This window comes from Triturus cristatus, chromosome 2_2 (assembly GCF_964204655.1).
Source record: "Triturus cristatus chromosome 2_2, aTriCri1.1, whole genome shotgun sequence".
Taxonomy (NCBI): domain Eukaryota; kingdom Metazoa; phylum Chordata; class Amphibia; order Caudata; family Salamandridae; genus Triturus; species Triturus cristatus.
In genome coordinates this window covers 652,388,058-652,415,857 of record NC_140582.1, presented here as the reverse complement: position 1 = coordinate 652,415,857, position 27,800 = coordinate 652,388,058, and the positions used below count along the sequence as shown (strand labels likewise).

At 44.3% G+C, this 27,800-nt stretch overlaps 1 protein-coding gene across 3 annotated transcripts in view; it reads right to left on the bottom strand.

The window, feature by feature from the left end:
• Positions 1 to 18,696, bottom strand: part of SAP30 (Sin3A associated protein 30) — a 198,834-nt gene extending 180,138 nt beyond the window's left edge. For 2 of the 3 annotated variants that reach the window (XM_085641839.1, XM_085641841.1), the window contains exon 1: positions 18,215 to 18,656. In XM_085641839.1, coding sequence (XP_085497965.1) covers positions 18,215 to 18,439 — 225 coding nt within the window. In that variant the 5' untranslated portion in view covers positions 18,440 to 18,656. Of the gene's footprint in view, positions 1 to 18,214 lie in introns of all 3 variants that reach the window. The other variant, XM_085641840.1, reaches the window with a different exon arrangement.
• Positions 18,697 to 27,800: the final 9,104 nt, after the last annotated feature.

Sequence of the window (27,800 nt, the reverse complement as noted above, 5' to 3'; positions counted from 1 at the left end):
AGAACGGGAGATGCTCTTCCTTCTACAGTTGGCCCCTGAACCATTTAGGTGCTTGGGAGTACATGTTTACCATATGGAAAGGGACCTGATGGATGGTAACCTAGGCAAGGCACTCACATCCATCAGTCAATCGTTGCCCTTCTGGTCACAGCTAACACTTTCACCAATAGGCCGGATGTTCATTGCTAAGATGGTAATGCTCCCACGCCTTATTTATTTTTTCGCTGCACTTCCGGTGATGTTGAAGAAACTTTTTTATAGGAGCTCCAAGGTCTTCTTGTCTTCCTAATCCGGGGCCCTAAGAGGCATAGAGTCAGGATTGAAGTGATGACCCCGGTATTTGAGATGGGAGGCCTGGGTGTTCCTGATTATGAGTTGTACTATGCTGCTGCTCAACTACAGTGGTCATTATGGTGGATCCATGCTCTGCCATGCCCTGAAAGGGAAACACTAGGCCTTGAATTGGGCGGCTGCTCCATGCTTGGATGGTTATTGGTGTGCTCCCCACCAGCGGGAGACACCCAATGTTTTGATACAAGTAGATTTGGCATACCGACTCCATCCTACAGTGCAAACCCACTCGCTGTCTCCTTCATACAGGGGTGATAACCAAAAAGACTAAACAATTACTGTGCTTCCATAACCTTGCGCTGCTCTTGTCAAAGCGACACATTGCCATGTCCTGGAAAGCGACAACAGCCTCTGTTATTTTAACATGGCAGACCGATGTGGTAAGCTGGGCGTCAGCGCAACTTTCTATTAGAACTGATACCCGGAGGGAAGTGCAACCTTATAGAACTATGGGTGGATTATATTGCAAAATTAAATACATTAATGTCCCCTAGTGTTTGAGATCCTGGAATCTGTGGTAGGGCCTCTACGATTGTTCGATCCTATTTAAAGCTGTTATGTCAATTAAATGGAAATGGGTGGGAGCAGTGGGAGAGGTGGACGGATGAGGATAGCAATTATGGGCTTCGTTGTGTTTTTTATGCATGATTCGATGTGAAGTTGGATCTTCTTTTTGTTTTTACACACTATTGTTTTGTTAGACAAATGTGACAATGCTATTACTTTGTTATAATGTCTGCACATTGCCATCAGTGAGTTATTGGATATGCGTGTACTATTGGGTGCCAGACTGTGACTTGTGTTATTGCCTTACATACAATTGCTACTATCGCATTGGCTCACTGTCCACTGATCTTTGGTCTATATAAAATCAATAAAAGGATTTTTTTAAATGTAAAAAAAAAAAAAAAAAAAAATACTACAAAATATTACGTGGCAGATGTATAGTTACTTTGATTTTTCTATCTCTTCTGTGTATCACGATAATATGTATCAGCTTAATACTACATGCTGTTTTTCCTCCTATTGCTTCACTCTTACACACTTCATTTAATGATACCACAAAACACACCTTTAATGATCTACCATCCCATGAGTTATCGTATCGACTTGCTCTGCGCAACAATACCTTTATTCAGATGTTGCACCATGCACATCAGGCTAGTAACGCTACAGACTGCTGGGTCTGTGGCCGACTTCCCCCGTATCAGAAGGTAAAGGGAGTGCTGCCTCTGTTCCCTTTTCCGTTCTCCCATAATGGTTTGCGGAGCATGGTTTGCCTTAATGACATCCATCAACGGTGATGCCAAAGAATGTCAAGAGGAGGATTGTAGGGGCGAGTGGGTATGGGGTAACTTGAATAAAGTGATGAACGAAGCATGTTTCCCAGATGAAGAGGGTCTTCCCCAGATGAAAGGTACAGATCTAGAAACTGAAGAGTATCTGCAAGGAAATGCGACCCTCGATTTCATAGTGTTGAACATAAAGCCCCTACACATGTCAGGTCCATCTTCAATTACTGTTCTGCCAGTGAAAGGGAACTTGTGTGTCAGAAAAGAAGGTTCAGTACATTTGGGGCACAGTGAGTGTGATACTATAATAGTATTCAAAGACAAAGGAAAGTCCTATTTCAGAGCATCACGACACACCTACTTTATTTGTGGCCAGACAGCCTATGTGCAGCTGCCCTTAGACTGGGGTGGGACTTGCTACATATCATTTCTTCTACCACCCGTTTTCCTGGCCCCATCGAGCTATCATCAAGATCTTCGGCTCACACTTGTCAGACACAGACGAGGGCTCGATGCCTCTGGCATTGACCAAACTGAGACAGCTTGGGAGCAATATACAGATTTCAACAAAGGATTCTTTTTCTTCATAGGTCCCGTCCAGAATAGTAAACTTATCCGAAGGTTAACAAGGATTCTAGAAACAGTTGCTAATGTGACTGCATCGGCCCTGGGGAATCTGACCCAGGAACAGTATGCTATGAGACTGGTCGTTCTTCAGAATCGTCTTGTTCTTGACGTCATCCTGGCGGATAGGGGCGGGGCTTGTAGGGTCATCGGTTCTAGCTGTTGCGCTTTCATACCTAATAACGCACCATCTGTATACAAAGCAATAACGAGGCTCCACAAGATTGCCCAAAGCATACATCAAGACCCAGGCACGTGGACATGGTCCAGTTGGCTCTGGGGATTAATATCGGCATGGGGATGGAAAGTGTTGACCGTCTGTGGGTTGATACTATTAATAATATTCAGTTGTTGCCTATGCCTACAGTGTGGCCCGGCCATTTGCGGCCTGTGTGCTACTGCATGTGTTCCACATCCCCATTTACAGAGCATTGAAAATGGAAAAATAATGCTGCAAGAACAGATCGACTGTCTCATGAAAATAGATCTTACATAAGGGGTTCACTAGGGAACAAGGAGGGAATGAGGAAAATAAAAATTATGAGGCCTATGTGTCCCCATGTGCCCCCTGTCGCTTATATGCATATGCATGTAACCTATGCATTTCCCCTCCATGGCCTTTCTAGCATGATGCTTATGCTATAACGTGGCCTGCCATCATTCAGTCTCCCATGAGAGAAACGACAAATCTGTATTGAGGCCTACACGTTTTGCATCATGTTTTCCTGCACCACATGAAACCCCGTGTTTTGTGGCTCAGCCAGACCCGAACAGAGGTTTCAGGCCTCAGACGCTCAGAAAGCTGCAGCTGTTTATCCTTGGCCCTGCAGACTTGGGCCTCAGCCAAAGGGGCCCTGTCAGAGGTGCCGAGACAGTATTGAGCACGGTTATCTGCTTACTCCTACAGAGCCGCATTCCTGCCTGGAGAAGGAGGGATCAACATAACCCATCAGCAAAGGAGAAAAGCCCAGCCTTACTGTCTCTGTTTGTCAGATTGCAAAGCTCACGTCAGTAAAAAGCCCATAGCCCCCATGTAAGGCCTCCGCAGTAAATGAAGTAAATGAAGAAATAGATGCAACATCGGCTCTTGGTGATGGGCAACCTATGTCACAAATCAGTCCCTGCTCCAGACATCGGATATCAGATAAAACAAGATGTGCTGGTCGTCCTGACACCGAAGGCCTCACTCACTGAAGGCCTCACTTCTAGACTTCCCGGTTGCATAGCAACCCTCCCCACGTCAGTTACACGTCATGCTCGAGTCGAGCACAAGTAAGGCAAAGTTCCAGTACAATTCCAGCAGATCACGCAAACCCCCCCAGGTATCGACCCACCTATGACAAATCACCTACTATCATCAAGTGGACGCCCACCTTCACACCTACTTACACGCCCACATGCTCTTATCTCATTCTCTTTTGCTCTTTTCGCTTACATACATTATGGAGATGTATATATACTGTACTCTGTGATTAATGTTTTGAGAATACTTTTGAGACCCTTCCAGATCCCTTGTGGTGATGGTAATATTCTCCCTATGACTCGAGTTATTGGAATAAAGCCCTTTATGAACCTGATACCACAGACTCAGCCTCTTGCTTTATGCATGATCTTATTGATATTCTGAAAATCTGAGAGCGTAATATTTTATTTACGACAAGATGGTAGGTTGAATTACACCATCCGGCTGATCTTCCCAGGTTTCAATTCTCCTTGACTCTCGACCCATTATTTGCAGCCTAGCATAGGGGGTCGTATATAAAGCTTTTACAGATTTAATAAAGCATGGACCAAATCCTTTCCACTCCATAACCCGTCAGAGATCCCTCCATGAAACTCTATCAAACGCTTTCTATACGATGTCGAGGATCATAGCCATCCAATCACCTCTAGTTTCAACAATATCAAATAAAGTTACCACTCGTCTGATATGATCCGTTGTTCCTTACCCGGTATGAATCCATGTTGCCATGGCATGACCAAGTTTGGTATGATCTCCCCCAAACGCAGTGCTAAAATTTTGGTGTAGAATTTGGCATCGGAGTTAATCAAGAAGATGGGCCAAAATGAGGCTGGATTATCCACGGGATTCCCTTTTTTGGAAAGACAATAATATCCATGCCATGCCAAGATGCAGGGGATTCTCCACTATTTTGAACATCTAGAACGAGATCTAACAAAAATTGAGCTATTTCTACCTGTAAAGCCTTATTCAGCTCAAGGCGGATCCTATCTGGCCCAGCCGCCTTCCCTGCAGCCATTGAATGTAGTGCAAACATTACTTCCTCCAAGGTGAGATCCTCCTCTAATTCCCTACAGACATCAGGTCCTCAATGGCCGTACCCTTCCACGATCCCATCTTCTCCCCCCCGGCTGGAGTCAAGTATGCCTCCCAGATATAGTGCTTTATAGAAAGCTTCAAAAATGTTAATGATATCACTAGGTTCGGTGACATACGACCCATCGTTTTTTTACATTTCTCAATACGATTTTTATATTCCCTTTGTCTTGTATGCAACGCTACAATTTTACCTACTGACTCGCCATACATAACTCATTCTTGTAAACCTGGTGGCACTCCACCATCGTCTTAAGATAATAGCTGCTTTTCTCAGCTTCGACTGCCATGATTTCAAATAATATGTGCCCTTCCTCCTGCCACTGCAAAATCTGCTTCGTGTGACATTCTTCCAGTGTTCCTAGCTTACTGTACAGCTCTCATATTTCACGTTCTACTTCCTTCTTTCTAGACACAACAAAGCTAATGACCTCCCCTCTAAGTTCACCTAAAAAGAAGCACAAACCCCCTCCCCTAGAAGCATTATAGCTATTTTAATTGAAATATTCCACCACCCACTCCCTAATCTGTTTGATAAAGGAATTATTCAGAAGCCGTTTTTTGTCAAAAGACCCTTTTGCTTGCAATTTAATACAAACCTGTCCTTCAATTTCCAGTATTAAGGGGATGTGGTCGGAAAACACTCCTGGTAATTTGTTAATATTAACACTACCCAATAATCTGGCTGAAACCAAGAAATAATCGAACTGGACCGATTTTCTATGTGGTGCCGAAAAGTACGTAAATTCAGGATCGGGGACTCTGAGTATCCCAGATGTCCACCAGGCCATGGCTCTCTATGAGTGACGCTAAAGCCTGGTAAACCTGCGGTTTCCTCCCCTGATATTTGGTTTTCCAATTTCTTCCCACCTCGAGATGTATATTTAGGTCTTCACATATAATTAAACAAGCATTGGCATAGCCAATAGGTCTCGCCTTTGGGCCCTTATAAGTATTTAGTTATCCAGCACAATATCCTTGGTGCAGCAACATCAACTGTTACATGGCTAAACACTTATAAGGTCCCAAAGGCGAGACCTATTGGCTATGCCAATGCTTGTTTACTAAAGAATGTGCTTGAAACATGCGAGAGAGGAGCCCAAACCGAACAAAAAAGGATCAGGCTAAATGAGGGTAGACTAATAAAAGTACTCTCTTAAAGAATTTATATTTTCTGTTCTTCTTTCAATAGTTTAGTACTTTGAAGCAGTAGGGCGGAAACTAACGAGTTTGGGTACAAGGAGTTGATTATTCAAATTACGTTCGTACATTATCTGAACCCATTAATATTGTACGCTTTCGGGAAAACTCCCATACTTTTTTTATTATGTTTACAAATTCAGTTGCACCCACAAAAAAGTAATATAAGCATGCACAATGACATTACCATTATATAAAAAGTTATAACGAACAGGGTGCAATTGTCACTTTATGCTCAACTTCAACTGGCTTTGTGCAACTTGTGCATGTGCAATTGTTACACAGCTGAAAAAAAAGGATTTAAATGGGCAGGTAGAGAAAATCAACCCGTTTTTTTTTTTATTTCCAGTTTTATATAGCGCAAACTCGACCCGAAGGTATTGAAGCACTTTACACGAGCACAAGTTACATTACACAAGGACATTCATTTTTTGGTTGGCACGTGGAGAGTAAGGGGCATATTAACAAGCCAGGTGATACAATTATCGCCGCTTTAGCGGCAGAAAACTGCCGCTAAAACGGCGATAATGGGCTTGATAATATGCTCTAAGGAATTCCAATTGAAGCCCATGTTAGATGTCCTTCACATCTAACATGGGTTTCAATTGGAATTCCATAGAGCATATTATCAAGCCCATTATCGCCGTTTTAGCGGCAGTTTTCGGCCGCTAAAGCAGCGATAATTGTATCGTCTGGCTTGTTAATATGCCCCCTAGTTCCCTAGCTCCAAAGCTGGCTGCTCTTGCCGTAAGGCCACATCCTCTTAAGTAACGTCAGGTTGTTTTATGCTCCATATTACGGGCAGTCGGTTGGTGATCTCAGATGTCGGCATGCGGGGGCTGCTTGAGCGGATTCCAGAATTGCACCAAACATGAACATGTCTGGGATGAGCTTAGCAATTTTTCTTTTCGACCTGCAGGATCATGGATGGTGTGCAAGACCGGACAAAATCGTATGTGTATACTGTGTTAAGTTCTGATGCGAACGCTTTAATAGCTCAGCTTCACACTGTCATTCTGAGTGATCTCCGGTATTTGACTCTTTTTTAAATCAGATTTTAGTACTTAGTGCTCAGAAATAAAGTAAGTCGCCTTGCCCTCTGCACCAAGCACCTAATGGAGAGAAACTAACTCCAATCTATGCTGGGTCAATGTAATCGCACCAATCAATATACGAGGGCTGAGAGGCACCCAGAATGGGTGGATGGATAATAGTCACAACTAGGTCATCTAGAGCAGTAATGATATCATGCAGTACTAAAGACTGCAGGTCTGCAGATTCTAAGCACTATAAATAATAGCTGCCTCTCAGCATAACGTTCGTATAGACAGAAAGATGGGAAAGGGGCAGACAGATAGATTTCAATTGGTTAAAATAACATATAAACTGCTCCACGCAAAGTTTATTTTTTTTCTCTAAAAAGGAAAAGTAAATAAACGACTGCTACTGTATAATAACATTAGCATACCAAAATATTGATTAAAAAGAGCAGCGTTCTAAACGGACACCTTGCAGCCTGTATGAAGCTCCTTGAATCCATTTCAGAACTCACGGAACTAACCTGTAATGTTGCATATACAAAGATATATGATAGGAGGTAGGGGGGCAGGATGAGGGGCCAGCTGGTCACGGATGATTGAGGACGTGCAGCAGACACTTTACCCTCGGTGCTATTTTATGAGTCAATCGTGTGATTAGACTGCTCACAATTCTCTACAGCAACTGCAGGAACCACCAGAGTTGTCTTACCGCTCCTGCAGCCCAGAGTTTGCGCAGTACACAAAGGTCTCGGCCGCAGGTGCCTTCACCCAGTGATACAGTTTAAGTGTAGTCGGTTTGCGCTCAATTATGTAAGCCGGAACAGAATAACTGTATGTGTGTCTTTGTGGCCGTTTTTACAAGATACACACTGAATCTAAACAAGGCAGGTGGGTCACTGCCAGGCGGCATATAGGGCAGGGAGAGCTCGACGCTCCGGGAGGGGCTGAGCACGGCGGGCTGCTCGGCCAGCAGCTTGCAGCTCTTGCTTCCTCGGGACCCAAAGCAGGGCGGGGTGCCGGCCTTGCTCTGGGCGAAATAATCGGTCATCCGAAGCTGGGCCATTGCGGTTCATAATGGAAGGGGTACACGGTGTTCTGAAAGAGAACCCAAAGACAGTTGTAAACAAGCAATGGCCACGAAAGTGAAGCGGACGCGAAAGTGAGGCAGACGCGGCCGCGATTCACAAAAGCATTAAAATAACAAAAGCATTAACATACACAAGCTTTGGCCATGCGGCCGCGAAAGTGATCGCGATTACGATCGCGTGCTACGGAGGAAAGACACATGGCGCTGCGCGCGTGCACGTTCACGTGCACTGAAGCTTTAGGCCACGGCAGCACTTTGAAAAGCCTGTATACAAAATGTCTCGGCCAGACCAGCGCATGCGCTGGATCAGGCGAGACCTAAAAAGAGATGGCCAAGAAGCTAATTCGACCTCTAAGGGCCCGATTACGATGCGGTAAAAAATGGCTCCGACCGTCAGTCGGGGCCCTTCTTACCGCATCGTAATCTCCTGTTTGGAATATTTTCCAACCGACCCATTTTGATGGAGTCTGTCGGAAATTATTCCCAACAGGAGTTCTGAATGGCTTACGACGGGCTTGAGAGCCCGTCCGCCATTCAGAAGGCCTTTCGTGATCCCTCGGCTGGTTCTTTCCAGCCGAGGGATTACGATGACAGCTTTCCACTGTCTTTCTGTGCCAGCCTTTCCAACACAAAGGCATTAGTATTCTGTCATTGGGCGGCCTGCCCCCCTGTTGATCCCTGCACCCGGTGCAGAGATAAACTGCACCCCTGCTCTTTACAATGAGAGCATGCATTCCATTCAGAATGTATGCTCCCACTGTAAAGTTTAGGATTGCAACTGAACAGGGTTCGGTCAGATCCTAATTCCTGGTCTGGAACAGACGACTGGAGGTTTTTCAGTTCCAGTTCCAGACCGATGCCGGACAGACTCTGGTCCGTCCGGCATCTTAATTGGCCCCTAAGTCTTCAATCATCACTGGGTCATCCTAGTTAGATCCATAAATGGAGCACAAAGGTATCCCGCATGGCAAATCAACAACTGCCCATCTACCCCACTTATTCGCCCTTTCTCTCTTAACAGGCCCCATATTATTTTAACCAAAATAGCAACCCCCTTATCATTGAAGTCTAGGTTGTGCATGCTACGAGCTTGTAACCCCTTATAATCAGCCATTCTCTTCTACCCCATGGGATGCAGTACCACAGGCTGTTACCAGGTGTCTTTGTGGAGTTGTAAATGGACCTCTGTTAGCCATATAAGGTACTGCACCATGGGATTTTTTTAAACAAAAAAAGCAATCACTCTCACATTAGTTTGTGTTAGAGCTATTAGCATTGCAAATGTGAACATATCTTACCTATGTGTTATGGAGTGTATGTATGTGGTGTGTAGTGGAATTATGTGGGTTGTATTGGATTTGTTCGTTGTGTAATTGTGTGGCTTGGAATTGTGTGGTGTGGATAGGATTTGTGTAGTAGAATTATGGGGCATGGTGTGCTGTGGAATTAAGATGAGAGTAATTATGTGGTATTTAGTGTACTGGAATCATGTGGAGTGGGATTCTGTATTATGGAGTGTGATTATGTGGAATGGTATTTAGTGTTGTGGAGTGGTATGTAGGGGAGGTTAATTATGTGGTGCGCTGTTGAATTTTGTGGCATGATGTGGAATTGTGTGGTGTGGATTGGATTTGTGTGTTGTGGACTGTATATATGTGGTGTGTTGTGTAAGTGTGTTGTTGAGTTGTAGTGGAATGGTGTTTGGGAGTGGAATAATGTGGTTTGGTGTTGAATTAGGTGGTGTGCATTGGAAATGTGTGGAGTTGAATTGTGCGGCGTGGAACTGTGTGGATAGCGGTGCGTTTTTGTGACGAATAAGAATAAATAGTTAATAGCTAAGCTCCAGATCTGTGTGTTTGGGTGTTAAAAGAAAGAGTTAGAGGTATTGGTGTTGTAAATATCTTACTTCTGTGTTATGGACTGGAGTGAATGTATGTGGTGTGTAGTAGAATTATATGAGTTGGATTGGACTTGTTAGTTGTGGCACTGTTGCGTGGCGTGGATTGGTGTAGTGGAATTATGTGGCATGGTGTGCAGTTGTATTATGCGAATAGTAATTAGGTGTTTTGACTGTATTGGAATGGCATTTTATGTTGTGGATTGTTATGTAGTGGAGTTTAATTATGTGGTGTGCTGTTAAATTTTGTGGTATGATGTTGAATTATGTGTTCTAAATTTAATATATGTGGTGTGGAGTGGAATTGTGCTGTGGAGTGGAATTGTGCTGTGGAGTGGAATAATGTGGTTTGGTGTTGAATTATGTAGTGTGGAATGGATTTGTGTGGAGTTGAATAGTGAGGCATGGAACAGTGTGGTGTTGAGGGAAAACATGTTGAATGGAATTATGTGGCATGGTGTGGAGTGTATTTATGTTGATTGTTATGTGTCAGAGTGGGTTTATGTGGAGTGTATTTATGTGGTATTGAGTAGCATGCAATTAGGTGGAGTTGAATTATGTGGTGTTGAGTGGTATTATGTGGATTGTAATTTTGTTGTGTGATGTGGAATTGTGTGGCATTGTTTTGATCCATGTGGCGCTGAATGCTGGTGGTCTATCTCCAGCAGTGCTGAGTACATGTAAAAAAGCCTTCCCTTTAAAAACATCACGCAAAAGCTTCAGAAAAACAGTGTTAACATTCGTACAATTTCTAGAAAGAAAGCTGCTCTGTTTATAGTTCCTGAGTGAGCAGAATTCTTTTTTTTATTTCAGTAAAGGAGTCTTTTTTATAAAATAGCCCAGATGTATTGGTTACATCTACTATGCCCTGTTTACAGGTCTTGAGTTCCCTTGGATTTTCAATGATATTTGAGACACTTTAGAAAATAAAGAGATTAAAACAGGAACATTTTTACAAAAGCAGCACACTACCCCATATTAAAGAAAAAAAGCCTTGGGAGATATCACGAATATGTTTTATGATAGACTAGTAGTGTTGGGATTATCTCGTAAATGTTGGTTGAAAAAAAAATATATAAAGAAATGGATGATTTTGACAAAAATTCCACACTGTATCATATTATAGTAACAGGAAAGCAGCACCTGTTTCTTGAAAACAGACAAAGCCTTTGGTTGCTGATCCTTATCTTATCAGGGCTGTCTCCTTCCTGGAGCACCCATCTCCTTCCTGGAGCACCCATATAAAAGTTTGAGCGTGAACACTTAGCAATAAACACTACTTAAGAATACCAAAAGGCTGGCTTTCAAAGAGCAGTAGCATTTGCATTTTCTAAAGTTTTGTGTTCTAGCAACTGAAATGTGTGCTAAAGAAAAACACTTCCTTTGCATTAAAGGCAGAAAACTGTATTAAGTGACAGTAAATGAAAGATGCAAGGGCTGTTGCTGCACATATAATAAGCATAACAAGATTATTTATAAAGTTCCCTCCCTCCTCCTATGTCCGCAGAGACAGAGCGTTTAGACAAAATGCATCTTTCTTGCATTGCTAAACTGTCACAGGAGGAGAGAGGGCACTTCATAAATAATATGGTTCTTTGAAAACTGTCATCCTTCTCCTTTGTGGGAGTTGTTTTTAACATCTGAATGGCTGCAAAACTCTCCTTTTTGAGAAAGAAAAGGTGACTGTGAGGAAAACTACATTTAATGTGGGTGTGCCTAAAAAAAGTGTTTTTTCTAAGTTTAATCTTTCTCTGCCCTCATGCATTACTAAACCCTCCGTTTACGCCTCAAATTTCTGCAGAGCAATTTAAATAAGCAACAGGAGGGAGGGGTGTTGGTGCTAATTAAAGCTGGGTGGGGGTGTCAATGTAAAACTCGCAGCAGACAGCATCGATTAAAAAAGCAGGAGGGAGGAGGAGGGAGTCGGGGAAAGGGAAGGAGCATCTGTCAGTAGTAAATTGTAAACAAGCGGTTGCAGATTGCAGGAAAGCATGTCATGCCTGTGATGAGAGAAGGCCATTTAAGAAAGTAGTGCCCACAGACAGTAAATAAAAGATACTGCGTAACACCACAGTAAGAGGGCCAGTCATCATGGAAGGTTACAAAGAGAGACAAAAAGGTACTAAGGAGGGACTAGTAAGCCTATTGACGAATCAAAAAACATAATTTACAAAGGACAGGAAGAGAAGCAAATTGTAAAGATTGGCAGAACATGGGCGGAGCTTAATGCACATATACTGAATGCTGCATGTCTCAAAGAGACAGCGCAAGCGCTGCTCTAAGCGAGACCTAAAAAGTAGTTTGCTAAAGGGGAGCAGTGGATGGACACAATTAAAGAGGCTATGCTCCAAGGGAGAGAGAAACACAGGATGAGCAAGGCAAGCCATTGAATAAGAAGCAAGCATACAAGTGACAATAAAGCCAGCATATGGTAAGCAATGGGCAGGATTTAAATCCATTGTAAGATCTTGGTAAGATGGAAATAGATCTTTTGCAACAAGACAGCTTGTGCTGTCTGGTAGACTTGATTTAAAACAGAGCATGGGTGTTGAGGGCGTCATGGGGGAAATGAAAAAAACAGGGTGGGGGTAAGAAGCAGCACACGGAGGGTGGAGTATTGTGGAAAAGCACAAGAGGAAGAGACCACAACAAAAGCTCATGACAAAGTGAGAGCAAATCAGAGCTTGGGGTGGGTGAAGAGAAGCACCCGGACGCTAGAGAGCAGTGCAGGAAGAGAGAAGAAAACTGGGACGAAAGAGTGCAACACAGAGCGGGAGGAGTAAGAGAAGCACACAAAGGAGACAGTTAGAAAATACATGCATTCGTGGAGTGCTTAAGCAAAAAGAAAAGAGAGCAGCAATAAAACACAGACAGATGTGAGAGAGAGAGAGCAACATGAAATGGGAGGGGGAGATAAGCACACGAGGGAGACAACCAGAACACTGATGAACTCTTGTGTGCTTAGGCAAAAATAAAAAGTACTCTCCAAAAGTGAGAAATGCAACGGAAGGACATAAGTAATGAGGCTATGCTCTTGGGAGGGACAAACAGAACATTGACAAGTCAAGCCATCAAATAAGAAGAAAGCAAATAAAATAAGAGTGACAATAAAGCCAACCAATGAAACGCTATGGACGGGCTTTATACCCACTATTGGGTTTTGGTATGCTGTCAATAAATCTTTTGCAACCACACTGCTTTGCGTTGTCTGTTACGCTTGACCTTACCATGATAGTTAGGCACTGTAAATGTTACATCTTACATGTAGTGAGGAAGATAAAGAAAAAAAAAAAAAAAAAAAATCAGGCCTTCATTTCATTACTCATTTTATTTCATATAAAAAATAGGAATTAGTTGCTAACTTTAAGAAAAGCAGTGCAATAGCTTTTGGAGTTAGTAAGACCTTATTTTGATGGATGGAAATTGCTTCTAAGGTGCTTTATTTGCTTGTGGAATGGACGCTGATGGCTTGAAGAAGGTGCACACAATTACCAGTTTGTCGGAGCCTGTGAGTTGGCCACTGTTTATGGTTATCTTGGCAAAATAATACGTTGGAAATGGCCCTTTTTGCAGGGTCATCCCCAATAAAAAAAAAATGCATTCCTCCTCTTACTTTTGCTGATTTCTTTTTTGTTTGCCGTAGGACTCTGTGCACTTTACCACTGCTAACCAGTGCTAAAAGTGCTTTTGCACTCTCCTCTAATCATGATAATACTGGCCCACACACAACTGCCATATTTAAGTTACTTATAAGTCCCTATTAAAATGCACTACATATGCCCAGGGCCTGAAAATTAAATGCTACTAGTGGCCCTGCAGCACTCTTTGCACGACCCAATTAAGTAGCTCTTTAAACATGCCTCTGGCCTAGCATTGCTAAGCCTGTGTGTGCAGTTTAAACAGTCATTTCAACCTGTAAAACATTAACCTTTTGCCAGACTTAGACCTTCTTTTTTAATACATATATGTCACCCCTAAGGTAGGCCCGGACAGCTCAGATGGCAGAGTATAGTGCATTTAAAAAGTAGGACATGTACTTCTAAGTTTTGCATGTAAATGGTAATGAAAAACTCTTACATTTGTTTTTCACTGCTAAAAGGCCTAGATCTTCCATAGGATAACAATTGGTGTCTGCAACCTGTCTCGGGTCACCTACTGGGTGTACTGGGCAGTTGAGCTTAGCGTTTTCCTCCCAAATAACCACACACAATGGGAAGTTTGGTGTATCTCAATAGGCCATCTCTGGCAGGATGGGAGGAAGGAGCTGGGCACAGCCTCACTCACACTTGAATTTGAATAAGCTTTGTCCTGTCCCCACACAAAGGTATACATACCCTCAGCAGGTAGTCTGGAGGCAGCACAGGGAAGGCAGGACATCTGTGCACTTTCAAGGCATGTCTTTGAAGTCTCCCCCACTTCAAAGGCACCGCTGGGCATAAATACTGGACCTCAGACACCAATACTTTAGTACACTTCTGGACCTGTGGATACTCTGCCAGGAAGAAGGACTGCTGTGCTGCTGAAGGACTGCCATTCTGCTGGACTAATGCTTTGCTGATCTGCTGCCTGCTGCCCTCTTGCCTGGGTGAGAAGGACTGGACCTGCATCTCTTGAACCCTGAACTCAGAGTGTCTCTAAGGGATAGTTGGATAGCCTCCTGGTCTGAAGCCTCAGGGACAGAACAGGCTTCCAACTACTGCACCTGGACTCTGCCATCTGTGAGTCGATTCTGCCAAGTGGTGCCACCCTAGTCCTGGACCCTTGGTAGTGGGACTAAAGTGCTTTCTAGTGGAAACAACAGCTTCTCTGCTGAGCAATGCAACCCAGAGCAGAACATACGGATCTCCTCGGCAGAGCGGGGCACCCCTGAGCAGAACCGACGCATTACCACTGTTGAGTTGATTGGACCGGTCACAAAAGACTTGCATCACCGCCACAACCCGCATCTTGGGTCCGACGCATCGCCTTTGGAACAACCACCGCGTAATGCTTTCACAAAACAGGTACTGGCAACTCTCGTCAACGGCAGCCTCAACAATGACACGCCGCATTGCAGCTTCACCACTCATCGGAATTAATCGCATGGCTGTCCTCGGACTTCACAGCACAAGCCCTAGCGACAGAATCTTCAACGCACCAAGACCGGCGCATTGCCTTGGCTGCTTGACATCTCTTTGAAGTGGATTCACCCAACGCTCCGCAACCAGGATTTTACCGTACTCTGTTCAGTGGGCCTAACTAGGCCCCTGTAGCCGGCACACGCTCCATCGCGGTCTGCCTGAACTTGTGATTTTGTCCCAGTCTGGCACAACTAAATATTCCCTGCAGCGCTTTGTGCTTTTTGGCACCATTTCTCACCATAAAAGCTTTAAAATTCAGTAACTTTAGTTCTACTCATTGGATTTTTGCCGTTTTGGTCTTGATATTTTTTTTTATTATTATTATTATTAAACTAAGCTCTATTCTTTTAACCTGGTGGGAGATCCTTTTTGTGTGGTTTTCACTGATTTACTGTTTGAAGTGTTGCACAGATACTTTAGGCATCACCTCTAGGTTAAGCTTGACTAATCTGTTCCAAGCTACCAGAGGGTGAGCCCAAGTTAATTTACGGTTTGCCTGTACCTTACCCTGACGAGGCTTGTGATTGCTGCTTGACCAGGGCTTAACCCCAGTCAACCAGTAACCCAATTTCTAACATCATGCATCTATGGAGGCATGGATGCAGAGCTACCGTAGGTTTGAAGTAGCAGAAAATTATTTGGCACAGATCGTTACAGAACCAATTTAAGAGAGTTTTAACAAATATTTTATTAACTGCACTGTTATGGTAAAACTAACATACTTCATTTGGGGACTGGAGTGTTACTATTACTTTTGAAAATGTTAAACCAAAACCAGAGAACAATTTTATATGTTGACCTAATTTAACAGGGTGTGTTATTTAATTACAAATAAAGGAATGTGTATTTATAATGCAGATATTTTATAGATCGTGAATGCTCAGGTTTTGAAACAACTATTGTGGAAGTAATAAAATGAACTAGAGACAAAGCTGGAACATCTCACCAGGTTGCTTAGCACTGCTTTCATGGGATGATAGTTTAGGTGCAACTATATGAAGTTCCAGGATGGAAAGGTGAAAACGTTGAAGAAACTGCATGAAATTCAGCTTGCTACACAGTGGATCGGGCCTGTCAGAGATGTAGCTCTTTATGTTATCAAGAATGTATTATTTACAAGGTTTTCTCATGAGAACAGGCATGGGTGATGAATTAGCAGAATAATATTACAATGGTCTGAGATCCTAGGAAAGAGATGCTTTGTAAGACTATGGAACTCTTCAATGTTTTCCAAAGGACGGGAAACGACTCATATAGAACAATATGGAAAAAGTGAATAGTATTTTGATCATATTAATGCAAAGAAGTACAAAGGTTTTTGACCACGAGAGTGGGACTTTTTTGTCCTTTAATGGAGGATCCAGAACTTGAAAATTGATGTGTGTAGAAAACATAGTTATGTTGAAGTTTGTATATTTGTATCACATACAATTAACTAGTTTCCTTGAAAAGGTTCCAGCATAAGGCGATGGTTGTTACTGCCCTGGGCAGAAAGAGCTCACCATCTCCTTATGTGGTGCCTTATAGAATTTAAAACAAAATTATAAAACACTTATGAACATTGATATAAAAAAAAGCAAATCAAACTAAACAACTGAACACATGAATCTGCCACTGAGCTCAGGCATAAGAGGGCTACACTGTTCTGCTATTCAAAGTATGAAAAAAAGAGACCTGTGTTTATAAAAATGTTTTTAAAACCAAAAGCAGCGTGCACTGTAACAAAATGAAGTAATTGGGCTGCAAGAGCTACTGCAAAGTTTTAGAGATCATTCTGTGGGTGAAAATCAAGTTATTCATTATAAGCATGGGAATGTACACTAATAGATGTTCAGTTCAATAACAATTTCAAGTTGAATAATACATTGCTTTCTTTATTTCACTAGTAAATCAGAAGTTTAGTTGTGGGGGCATAGTGTTCTTTGCTGTTACTGTGTGTTAATTGTAATATTGATTGTTAGAATGAACAGTGTCTGTGTTTTAAAGAAGAGAGTGTAATGTTTTTAGCAAAAAGGGGTAATGTTTGTTTGTCTGTATCCTAAAACATTTGAGGGGTTGATAGAGTGATCCATTCCCCCTTGTTGGGTTGGAACTTATGCCAATGCAAAAAGTGGGTCTGTGCCTGGGTGGGTCAATTTGAATTCCTCGAGTGAGGGGAGAGAGAAAAATAGGTAACGTATAAAGTAAATTGCTAACTGACAGTTTAAGGCAGAAGCACCTTCCTTTTAAATATTTCAAGGCATAAAAGGGTTATTGCATATGAATAAATAAACCTCTGAGGCCTGTGGTGACCGACCAGCCCATGTTGGCTCCTGGGCTAGGCAGTTCTTGGTAGTGAGTGGGTGGGTTAAGAAGTACACATTTGGAATTAGGCACTGAGTGACAGGCAGAAGAGGTGTGCCGAGTTTGGGTAGGAAAAGTAGGTTGGCAAATAGCTATTTACGGTTTGTGCATTGACTGAAGGTTAACCAATGCTTGTTTTGTAGAGTATTCTTGGTTTGGGCGGTGTGTTTACGTTATGGTTTTAAATTGTGCAGCACTTGATGTTTGCAAGTTGGTCAGCTTTTGTCTGAAAAACTGACGTCGGATTTGGATTGGGCAGTACTTGCTGCACGATCGTCAGCTGTCGGGTGGAGAACACAGATTATTGTAATTGTTGTCACAGCAAACCCCCAAACCTAATGGTTGTGGGCTGGCCAGTATTTGATAGTTGTGACGTTTTCAGGGGTTGAGTGTTCGCAGATGTGGGCGTGTTTTTAGGTGGGGTAATAATATATGTTGTTTCTGACTTGGGTACTTGTAAATTGTCAGGAACTGATTGAAAGGCATCCATTAACTGATCACTGTGTTGTGTAGGGCTGTATTTGCTGGATGTCCATTAACCACTACTTGTTGGCTAGGACTGTGAACGGCGGTGGACGGCACTTGGCTTTGGGTTGGAAACCAATGCAGTTTGCCAGCATTTGTCTGTAAATCGGGAAGTATTAGTTACTTGGGCACAGAGTGGATGATAACCAACAACACTTTTTGGTTGCAGAATTATAAATGGAAGGGAGGCCGGCAGTAGGTGTTGGGTGTTGCTGGGTTAGTCGGAGTACCGTTTGTGGGATGGGCTTTAGAAGAGGAGACTAAACTGCAGTGGCTGTTGGTAGTACTTGTGAAGTGTGTTGGGCGGCTGAGAGACAACCAGTACGTTCGCTGTCAGTGTCTGGTGGCAGCGCTCTGGTTTTGTGCAATTAGCTGCAGTATATATCTGTGCACTCACGCTCTTGTCCAGCTCTATCTTGACCTTCTTCTGTGCCATGCTCTTCTGGATCCTCTTGCTAAAACTTGCGTTCCCTGCGACACGACAGCAGCGTTCTCCTCCCTCCTCCCGCAGACAACAAATCTGCCCCGCTCCGGGACCAGGGGCGGGTAATTCGGGACCCGCAGCAAGCACCTCCGTCTCGTCGCTGCCATCCTCAGCCAACGAAGCAGGAAATCCATTCATATTTCAACTTGATTCGACACGATGCGCATCTGCAAACTGAGCTGAGCACGGAACTCAGTCGCGTACGAAAGAGGTGACTGGAATGCCAGTCTGCGCAACGGTTCTGCAGCGTAGCACCCTTCTCTCGCTGCAGCTCTGTTTTCGAGAAGATTGCTTACAAATCAGTTCGGAGCAACGTCACTGCGTCTACAGAGACACTGGTGTCCATAGAAATGCAGCGTGAGAACCAGGAAGCGGGGGGCAGGCCAGCAATAGACACTGAAGAGGGGCTAACAGTTCCAACATTACTGCTTCAAAGTGTTGTTTACGGCCGAATACAGTAGACGGAGACTGTAGGGCTCAAACGCTTTACGGGTGAACCCGCCAGTATGCTTTTAGTCAGTTTCTTTTACGAAAGACAAAATTGAGTTCGATAAACGTTCCAGTTAAAGTAGGAAAAAATCCTTAATTGCTACATGGTGTCATATTTTTTTACAGCTTGTATTAAGGTATATTATTCGCATGCCTTTCTGCAATATAGTGTTAGATCCCTTTGAGATTGCGCTGTCCACGGTTCAAGATTTACTATTGAATGATGGCTGTTAAAGGTATAACATAACAACCTGGCGTTTTGTCAGTTTGTAGTTCCGAGCTGGCGGAGACCAGCCATGTTAGGAGGCGAGAGAGCGACTCTCCAGCTCTTAAATCTGCAGTGAAAAAAAGTCAATGGAGCCTGAAGGGGGGGCGGGGGGGGCACACCCAACAGATCCAGACATGCAATCGAACGGCGCATATTCGTTTTGATAACATGACTCTTTAGTTATGAATGTATGAACCTTAGCAGCAGGCTCTGACCTACTGCCTTAAATCTATCGCTCTCTTAGAGGAACATCACGAGTAAATTAACAGGGTGGAGCCATTCGGCATGTCACTGGGCTCATCAGAATACTAACCCGCAGTGGCACCAGTTTACTAACCAGCTGTGTCACTTGTAGTGCAGTTGGCCCAACTTGGGAGTCTAGCGCATTTGCCATTTCAACGCAGCTACCTCATCAAAATGGCCGCACCCACAGTGTGAGCTGGCCAGGCTGACGCGAAGGGACCCAAACAATTTTAACTGTATGTGTTTTGGCCTGCTCACAGCTTGTGATTTTTTTTTTGTGTACAGATTTATAGCCCAAGGTATTGGAGTGCACCAGTTAAGTTACACAAGGACACATTCTTTTTAGGTCTCGCCTAGTTGCTGCGCACCTGCGTATAGCTCGCTCGGTGAGTTTTATTGTCAAGGAAGACTTTGAGAGAAGGGCTTGAAGCTCCGCCCCTTATTCCCATTGGCTTGCGTCACCGTTTATGGTAAACGGTGGTCTGCCATCCGAAATAAGCTTTCTGGGGTGCCTCCAGTCCCTTTTGCTTTTTTGTCCGGCCCACCCGGACTGGCTCGTCTGCCTTCCGTGTCGGAAATGGATTTCTTATCTTTATGAGGTGTCACGTGTAGTACTGCACGCTCCGGGCTTCCTGCAACCACGCTGCGACCAGAGGCGTAGCTAGAGCTTCTGGCGCCCGGGGCTATCCCTCAGATTGCCGCCCCTGGGGGGGGGGGGGGTTGCTGGGGAATAAGGACGGCAAGCACTTGAAAGAGGACCGAGAGACACGTAACATCGCCGCTAATAGTTACCTCGATCATGCAAGTTACATGCACATACATGACACGGTCCAAGGCTACACAGTTGAATACACCGGTGACTGGCAGTACAAAAGAGAACACACAGACTGCATGATCTATCTGGGGACTCAGAAAAACCGCATGTGACATCCATCAGAGGGCTGCGTGAACAATTACCTGGTAATCCCCTCAGCACAATGCAAACATGCACATACATGACCCTGTTCAGGGATCCATCATCTACAGCTGACATTAAATGACCATTCATCATGGTCCCCCCATTAAAGCAGTGTACTTTGTGATCTGCATGGTACATGTTCTTTGCAGCAGGCATATTAACCCTCTGTGCTACCTTTCCAGGAGTCAACCCTTCCACTAGACAAAACCCGGATCTCTCTCTAGGAAGAACATTAATCACCAAAGTTATCATGACATTTGTATTGTTTCTGAAAATTGCTGGAGGCCAGGAAGGTGGCAGCAAGTTTTTTTTAGACCATAATATACTTGCAAACACTACGCACCCACCCGAAATAGGTACCCAATGTGGTCACACCGTTTGCACCGCCCTAACCTGCTCAAGGTTCATGTGACCTCAGTAACAGAGTCACAGTGACTGGATCACTGTTGCTCTAGGGTGTGCTGCTTCGTAGGCCTGCCCGCAAGACTGGAGATTAACTTCAGTATCGATTGTGGTGGACAGGCCTTCAAGGTTAACTCACAGTTGACACTACTAGGGTACACCTGCTTGTGCTAAGACATCAAGCCTTCTAAGGTCTAGTGGGGCCTTGTAAGGTCTAGCATGGGAATATGCTCCCTCAGTAGAGTGGTCTGGTGGACTGGTCATGAAGGCTGAACCCAGTTCCCCAGTTCCAAATTCGACAGCTCTGGCCATAGTGCCACATCCTCTCCCCCACTGAACACTATACTGCCCCACTGAGAGAAACTCGCACTGCCTTCAGCTACAACCTAATTGTGCCCGCTATAAGCACTTGGATGTGGCTCAATTCAAATTATGCACTTGATAAGAGTAATATGCTGCCTAAAAAAAAAAGTAAAAGCAAACACTCATAGGGAATGCAAGATTAAGTAAAGCATGCGAAATGTAAGCAGAAACAACATGGTTACCTTAACGATCTCTCACTCACTATTCAGAAATCAGCGAGAGGTTTTACCTGAAAAGTTAAGGACATGACTACAGGGCCCTGAAGGGAACCGTTTCAATGTCCATTGCTTATATCCTTAATAAATGTAAGCAGTATGGTTTAAAAAGACCACATCCATAAAGAGAGCCATGGTGCACATTTTGTTTTCCAATCCATCCATCAACCAGGTATTGCAGTACCTCCAGGAATGGTTGCACTTCCCCACCTGGGGACAACAATGCTGTTCAAATAAAGACGAGAAAACGAAAGTAGCGCTTCACTGCAAAGTCTGTAAAGTGAGGCTGACGTGTTTGGATGTGGATAAAAACAATCTGGCCACTTTGCAACCACTCTGTCTTGCTTTATTTAGTTATGTATTTATTTTTCATATTTAAAACCTTCTATTTCTCTCCATCCCGCTGCACTTTGGAATAGAAAAATGTCAGAAAAAGGGCATTTCCCGCAAGAGTGTTTTTCTTTTTTGGATCCATTTCAAAGGGAAGCAACTAAATGAAAGAAGGAAAGAGGTTGTGAACCGTTTCTTCAAATTACGGTTTTCAGTAAGTGAGGAGCAAGACAGAAAGAGAGGGAATAATAGGAAGAGGGGGGGGGCAGCTGCCAGCACAAAAAAGAAGAGGACATTGCCCGAGTCCTATTCCTTCTCTGCCCGTCCCCGAACGTCCACGAAAGCAAGCCGATCCTTATCTGAATGCCTTTGTCCGCCCCCAAAATAGTGACACCTGGGGCGGACCGCCCCCCCTAGCTACGCCACTGTTAGCGACTGGAAGAATATCAATTAAAGAACAGACCAGGCAATGTTTGTTTATTCTTCTGCGCGGTACCATGCACGCTTTCACTTTCATTATTTCTTCAGCGGGCCATGCACTTTCCGTTTTACATGGCGGGCCGCACACAACACTCCCAGAACACTTCCCTTAATGAATAATGGCGTGCGCTTCTTGTTTTTGTTACAATCTGGATAGCGCTGGCCTGCTACAGTATTTGAGTGAATAAATAAAAAAATAACGCTTTTGGCGTGGCGCTGTTTACTATGCAGTAGGAATAGTAATAGTGAGTACTTAGTTGGTTTGCATTCGGTTAGCTGCAGTACACCTATATGTAGTTAATTACAAGACAACGGCACATGATTTAATGAAGGATTTTATATTAGCACCTCAAATCTTATGGCGGGATCAGTCACAAGAATGACCACGTTACGGTCCGATCGCTTTTGTAAATTGCTCTTCGAAGACCTGCATAGATGCAGATGAATCAATGGATGAAGGTATGAACAAACTAAAACTTTTAGTAACGAAAAGTGCACCGCGATAGGCTTACTTTACAATGCATGGCCGCTCGTGCATAGAAACAGTTCATTACACCTCACATGTAGTAGACTTGTTGCCTGAAAAGGAGGAATGAATTAGTGAGTGGATATTTTTCCATCGCAACATACCGTGCACGTAGATCCGCTACAGCCAAAGCACGGCCACTTGCTTCGTTTGCAAGCGTTGTTACTCTCCATGGTGATGCAGTGGAGTTTACCAGCTCTACACACACACACACATACACACAACTCTCGTTTGGGCCCATATACATTCATACATTCAATGAGGTAGCAAATATCCGCTGGTCATCAGTTTTGATTTACCTTAGAGACCTGTTACACCAGTATCATTACCATTCCCTGTCTCCTTAAGTAAATGTACTTTTGTCAATAGATCTAGTAGTAGATTAGAATAGGGAGGAAATAATAACACATTTAACCTTTATTTTAACGAACCACAGACTCAAAGGAGTTTTAAAGATTTATTTAAATTAATAGTTTTGTGAGTCAAGTCAGAATACACGGAGATACACCAAAATTTTCCATCAGGAAAAATAGTACGGTTAGCTTAGGATCAATTCACAGTAGTAAATTCTCGTGATGACAGTAGCTGAGAAGAGAAGAGAAAACAGAGAGCAAAGGCGAGTGTGGCCCAGGTGGCACTGCTGATGGGTGAGGGCTCGGCTGGCTGGTGTGCACAACGAGACTTGGTCCAGGTGCGGACCTGGATTTCGCTTGAGGTTCTCGCCCAGGCTTGAGAGGCCTGCACTGCACCCTCACCCCCCTGAAGGCATAGCAGCTACTGTAAAAACACGGTTGGTGGGGCCTTGACCTCTTGTGATTTAGGTGATACACTGCTAGAAATGTGTTACACTGCAGTTAATATGGCACTTTAAAGTTTAGTGTATATACTGCATAAAATTGTATGATAACTACCTCCCTGCCTTATGCTTGGTTCCGGACTGTGCCTCGGCATTTCTTCTTCGGCCTGAGTCCTGATTGTATCTCGGAAATTCTTCCGTTCAACCATGCGCCCACCTTACCCCACCCGGAACTCGAATCTTGTGCGTTACGGACCAAACTCCTGGTCCATCAACTACCCAGACAAAATGACCAGTAATGTAAAAAGAACTTCAAGCATAGTATTCTAAAACAACACCCGGAAACACTCATTGTAGATAACCACCACACAGTGTCCAACGGCAACACGAAAACTAACTTCATCTTCTACACTAATCGCCCGGCTAAATGGAAAAACTCCTTCTCTCTTCACCTTCAAGTCGCCAAGTCAGTAATCATTCCCTATGGTGAAAAATCTCCACTTCCATCTCCCCGACCTTCGAAGGGGAACTCACCATCTCCATCTACAGAACTGGAACCATTCTCATACAGGCCACCGACACGCACCTCACCACTTTTGACCGCCACTTCCCCACACTTCTTTACCCATTAACTCAACTGAGCCGTCAAACCATATCTCCCCAACCCACCATCACCCTTACTAATAACGTGGAACTGATCCCATCTCCCTGCCCTGAAGAACCTCTCTCCAACTCATGGACATCCACCATCACTCACTATAATCACACTACCCCTATCATTACTCTCCGACGCCAAACACCCACAACTATTACATCTACTGAGAACACTAGGAGCAACAAATTCACAATTAACAAACACCACAAGACCGATCTAGATCTTGACAGCTCGGACTCTAACCTCTTCCCTCCCGTAACCGAAATCCCCACAGGCAATCTCCGCTCGACCCGTGATAACCTGAACCCTCCCTCACAAACTACCTCTTCCTCCAACACAGACCCTTTTCCCCCGACCCTTACGTCTGCCTTGTCCAACGTCATCTCCAATCCAGTGATCTCTCTCCCCCCTACTGCACACTCCCCCGCTGATGTCCTACTTCCACAGACACAACCGGTCTCCACCGATTACCTCACTGGCAACCCCCGCGACATCCCCATGACCAACGTCCTCACCAATCCTTTAAACTCGTTCCCCCCTATTCTCACTACACGCTCCCCCTCCGCCGTTGCACACCCACATACACAACCTGCCTCCACCGCTAATCTCATTAACATTCCCCGGAAATCTGACTTCTTACCTATAACTTCTCTCCCTCCTCACTTGGACAGTAGACCCTCTACTCCTCCTTTGAACTCCTTGAATGGGAGCATTACTAATCCGGCTCCCCGCGTCGAACCTCTCCCCTCTCCTAACCCCACTGACTCTGTCCAATCCCGACCCCTGTTCACTCTCCCTCCAAAGACCCAAGTCATTCTCGGCCCCTGCCTAAAACCTTAAACTTTTTCAGCTCAATAGCACAGCAACTGAACAGAATGGAGCTGAAAATTAACTCCCTTGCTGCTGATCTCCTATACTTACAACAAGATCTTCTCAACAGGACCAAGCCGCCGGGCTCCCTCTCCCCGGGTAGATTTCCTTCCACCCTACTCACTACCTCTCCCTTGGCCCCTCAGTGCACCCCTCGTCCCTCCAGTCCATCAGCGAGTCAGGCACTTCGACCAAACCGGGATCGCCAACCCTTTTCGATACCGAAACCTGATGAGATCAACAACTCTTACCTCACTTTGAGCCAGAAGTCAGCCCCTTTCCCCATCCCTGTTATTATCGGCACTAACAGAATCCCCAAAAATGTCCACTCACCTAGATCTCCTGCTCAATACTCCTCTATCCACCTCACTCCCCCCATCATCGAAGCTCCCCGTCCTCTCTCTTGCATGCTCCTCAACTGCAGATCAGCAGTACAACACGCAACAGACATTGCTGAAGCTCTACTCGCTGAAGAAATTGACATCGCTTTCCTCACTGAATCCTGGCTCAATGTCCACTCCACACCCATTCCTGACATTCTCACCCCTCCAGGGTACACCATAATCAGACAAGACAGACCGATCAAAACGGGGGGGGGGGGGGGGGGGGGGACTAGCCATCATCCACAAGGCAGGAATTCAGATTACCAAACTTAAACCTGCAGAATACCTATCGTTTGAATACCTGGGTGTCGAACTCAGTGCCAAGGGCACCTCACCCATCAAATTCCACACCATCTACCATCCTCCTGGAGAGCGTACCCTTTTCCCTGAAGAACTAACAGACCTAATATCACGGTTCTCCATTACAGACACTAAAGACGTGCTACTGGGTGACCTCAATATCCACTGGAACGACCCAGAAGACTCCACTGCCAAGAACCTATCCAACCTACTTGAAATTTATAACCTCAAACAACTCTGCAATAAACCAACTCACATCAAAGGTGCAACACTGGATGCGATCATTACCAACAAAGATCTGGTCTCTCTGACAGCGATTTCTCCCATTGACTGGTCCGACCACCACCTCATTCTGTTCAAGATTGATGCACTTGTCTTCCACCAACCTATTCGTGATGACAAACCTAAACTCACTGGACCAGAAATATCAAAGCAATCCCTTTATCCGAACTCGAATCCAAGATTCATGCCCATCTTCAACTCCAACCCTCATCATCGACGGCCGATGACCTCACTACACACTTTAACTCAAAAATGACAGAGGTTCTAGACCAAGTAGCTCCTCTCAAACTCAAACAAGTGAGGCAAACCAAATCTAAACCCTGGTTTAACGTGGTTCTCAATGAGGAAAGGCGTCAACTCAGACAAACGGAAAGGTCTTGGAGACTAAACCCTCGACCTTACACCTAGCGCAACTTAGATCTGCTCGGCAAGCATACAAAAAACACATTTTCAGTGAAAAGGCGTCTTTCTTCCGCAGCCAACTAGATCTGGCAAAAAACAGACAGAGAGAACTCTTCAACATTGTCAAAAGCCAAACTAACTACACTCCCTCTCAAGAAATCAAAGCCACCAATGAACGTTGTGAAGAAATTGCCACCTTCTTCACTAATAAAGTCTCGAAAATTGATCAATCCTTCATCCAAACCTCTAACCCTCCTTCCCTCTTAACCTGCCCCACTCTAACCACCCCTGATCATTCAGAAAGAGTTCTTACCAAGAACAATCAGGTTTGCCTCCAGCTAAAAAACAACGCGCATTGGTCCGACTTTGATCTAACGTCGGATAATGAGATTTTCAATATAATTTCTAACCTAAAACCTTCCTCCCACACTATGGACCCCATCCCATCCACAATCATAAAAGAACTTAACCACACCATTTCCCCTTTCTGGACTAAAATCATCAACGCCTCTCTCACCTCAGGCTGAGTCCCAGACTCCCTTCAACTTGGACAAATCACACCCATTCTCAAAAAACCAGGGGCCGACCCTAATGATCTCAACAACCTCAGACCTATCTCCAACCTCCCATTCCTTGCAAAAACATTGGAGAAATGCGTTCTCCACCAACTCAACAAACACATTGATGAGTTCAACCTCCTCGACACCTTTCAATCAGGTTTCAGGAAAGGCTGTGGCACGGAAACAGCTATGCTCAACGTCTCGGACGATATTCACAAGGCTTTAGATGAAGGTGATGCCTGCCTACTCATCCTTATTGACCTATCTGCGGCATTCGACACAGTAAATCATCCAGCGCTTCTGGAGACCATGTCGAAGCGCTCCGGCATCAATGGCACAGTACTAAAATGGTTCACCTCCTTCCTTCAACACCGCTCGCAACAAATTAAAATCAACTCCTGTCTCTCGAAGCCAACAAAGTCACACTTGGGGTCCCGCAAGGCTTGATCCTCTCCCCGGCCCTCTTCAATCTTTTCATGGAGCCCCTCACAATCATCTTGAAAAAAGCTGGAGTGAATTACCACATTTACGCTGATGACACCCAAATCTATTTCAAAATCAAGTCTCCCAGCGACATCCAACACCTCAATGTCACTCTAACGGAGATCCAAACTTGGTTCAACGCTAACCACTTAAAACTCAATCCACATAAAACAGAACTAATCCTATTCTCTCCAAAAAGCAACCATCGTCCAATCCAAGAGTGGCTCAAGAATCTGGTCGCCCTAAACTGCCCCATCGTCCTATCCGACTCAGTTAAGTCTCTAGGCATCACCCTTGACAAGAACTTATCTTTGGAGGCCCACATCAAAAACTCTGCAAAAAGTGCTCTTTTCTCCCTAAAATACCTCAAGAAATTGAAACCTTTTCTTCCCCATGATGACCTCAAGACAGTAGTCCAATCCCTAGTTCTCTCTAAAATCGACTACGGGAACACCATCCTAACAGGGACTCCAAAAGCTCACCTAGCCCCTCTA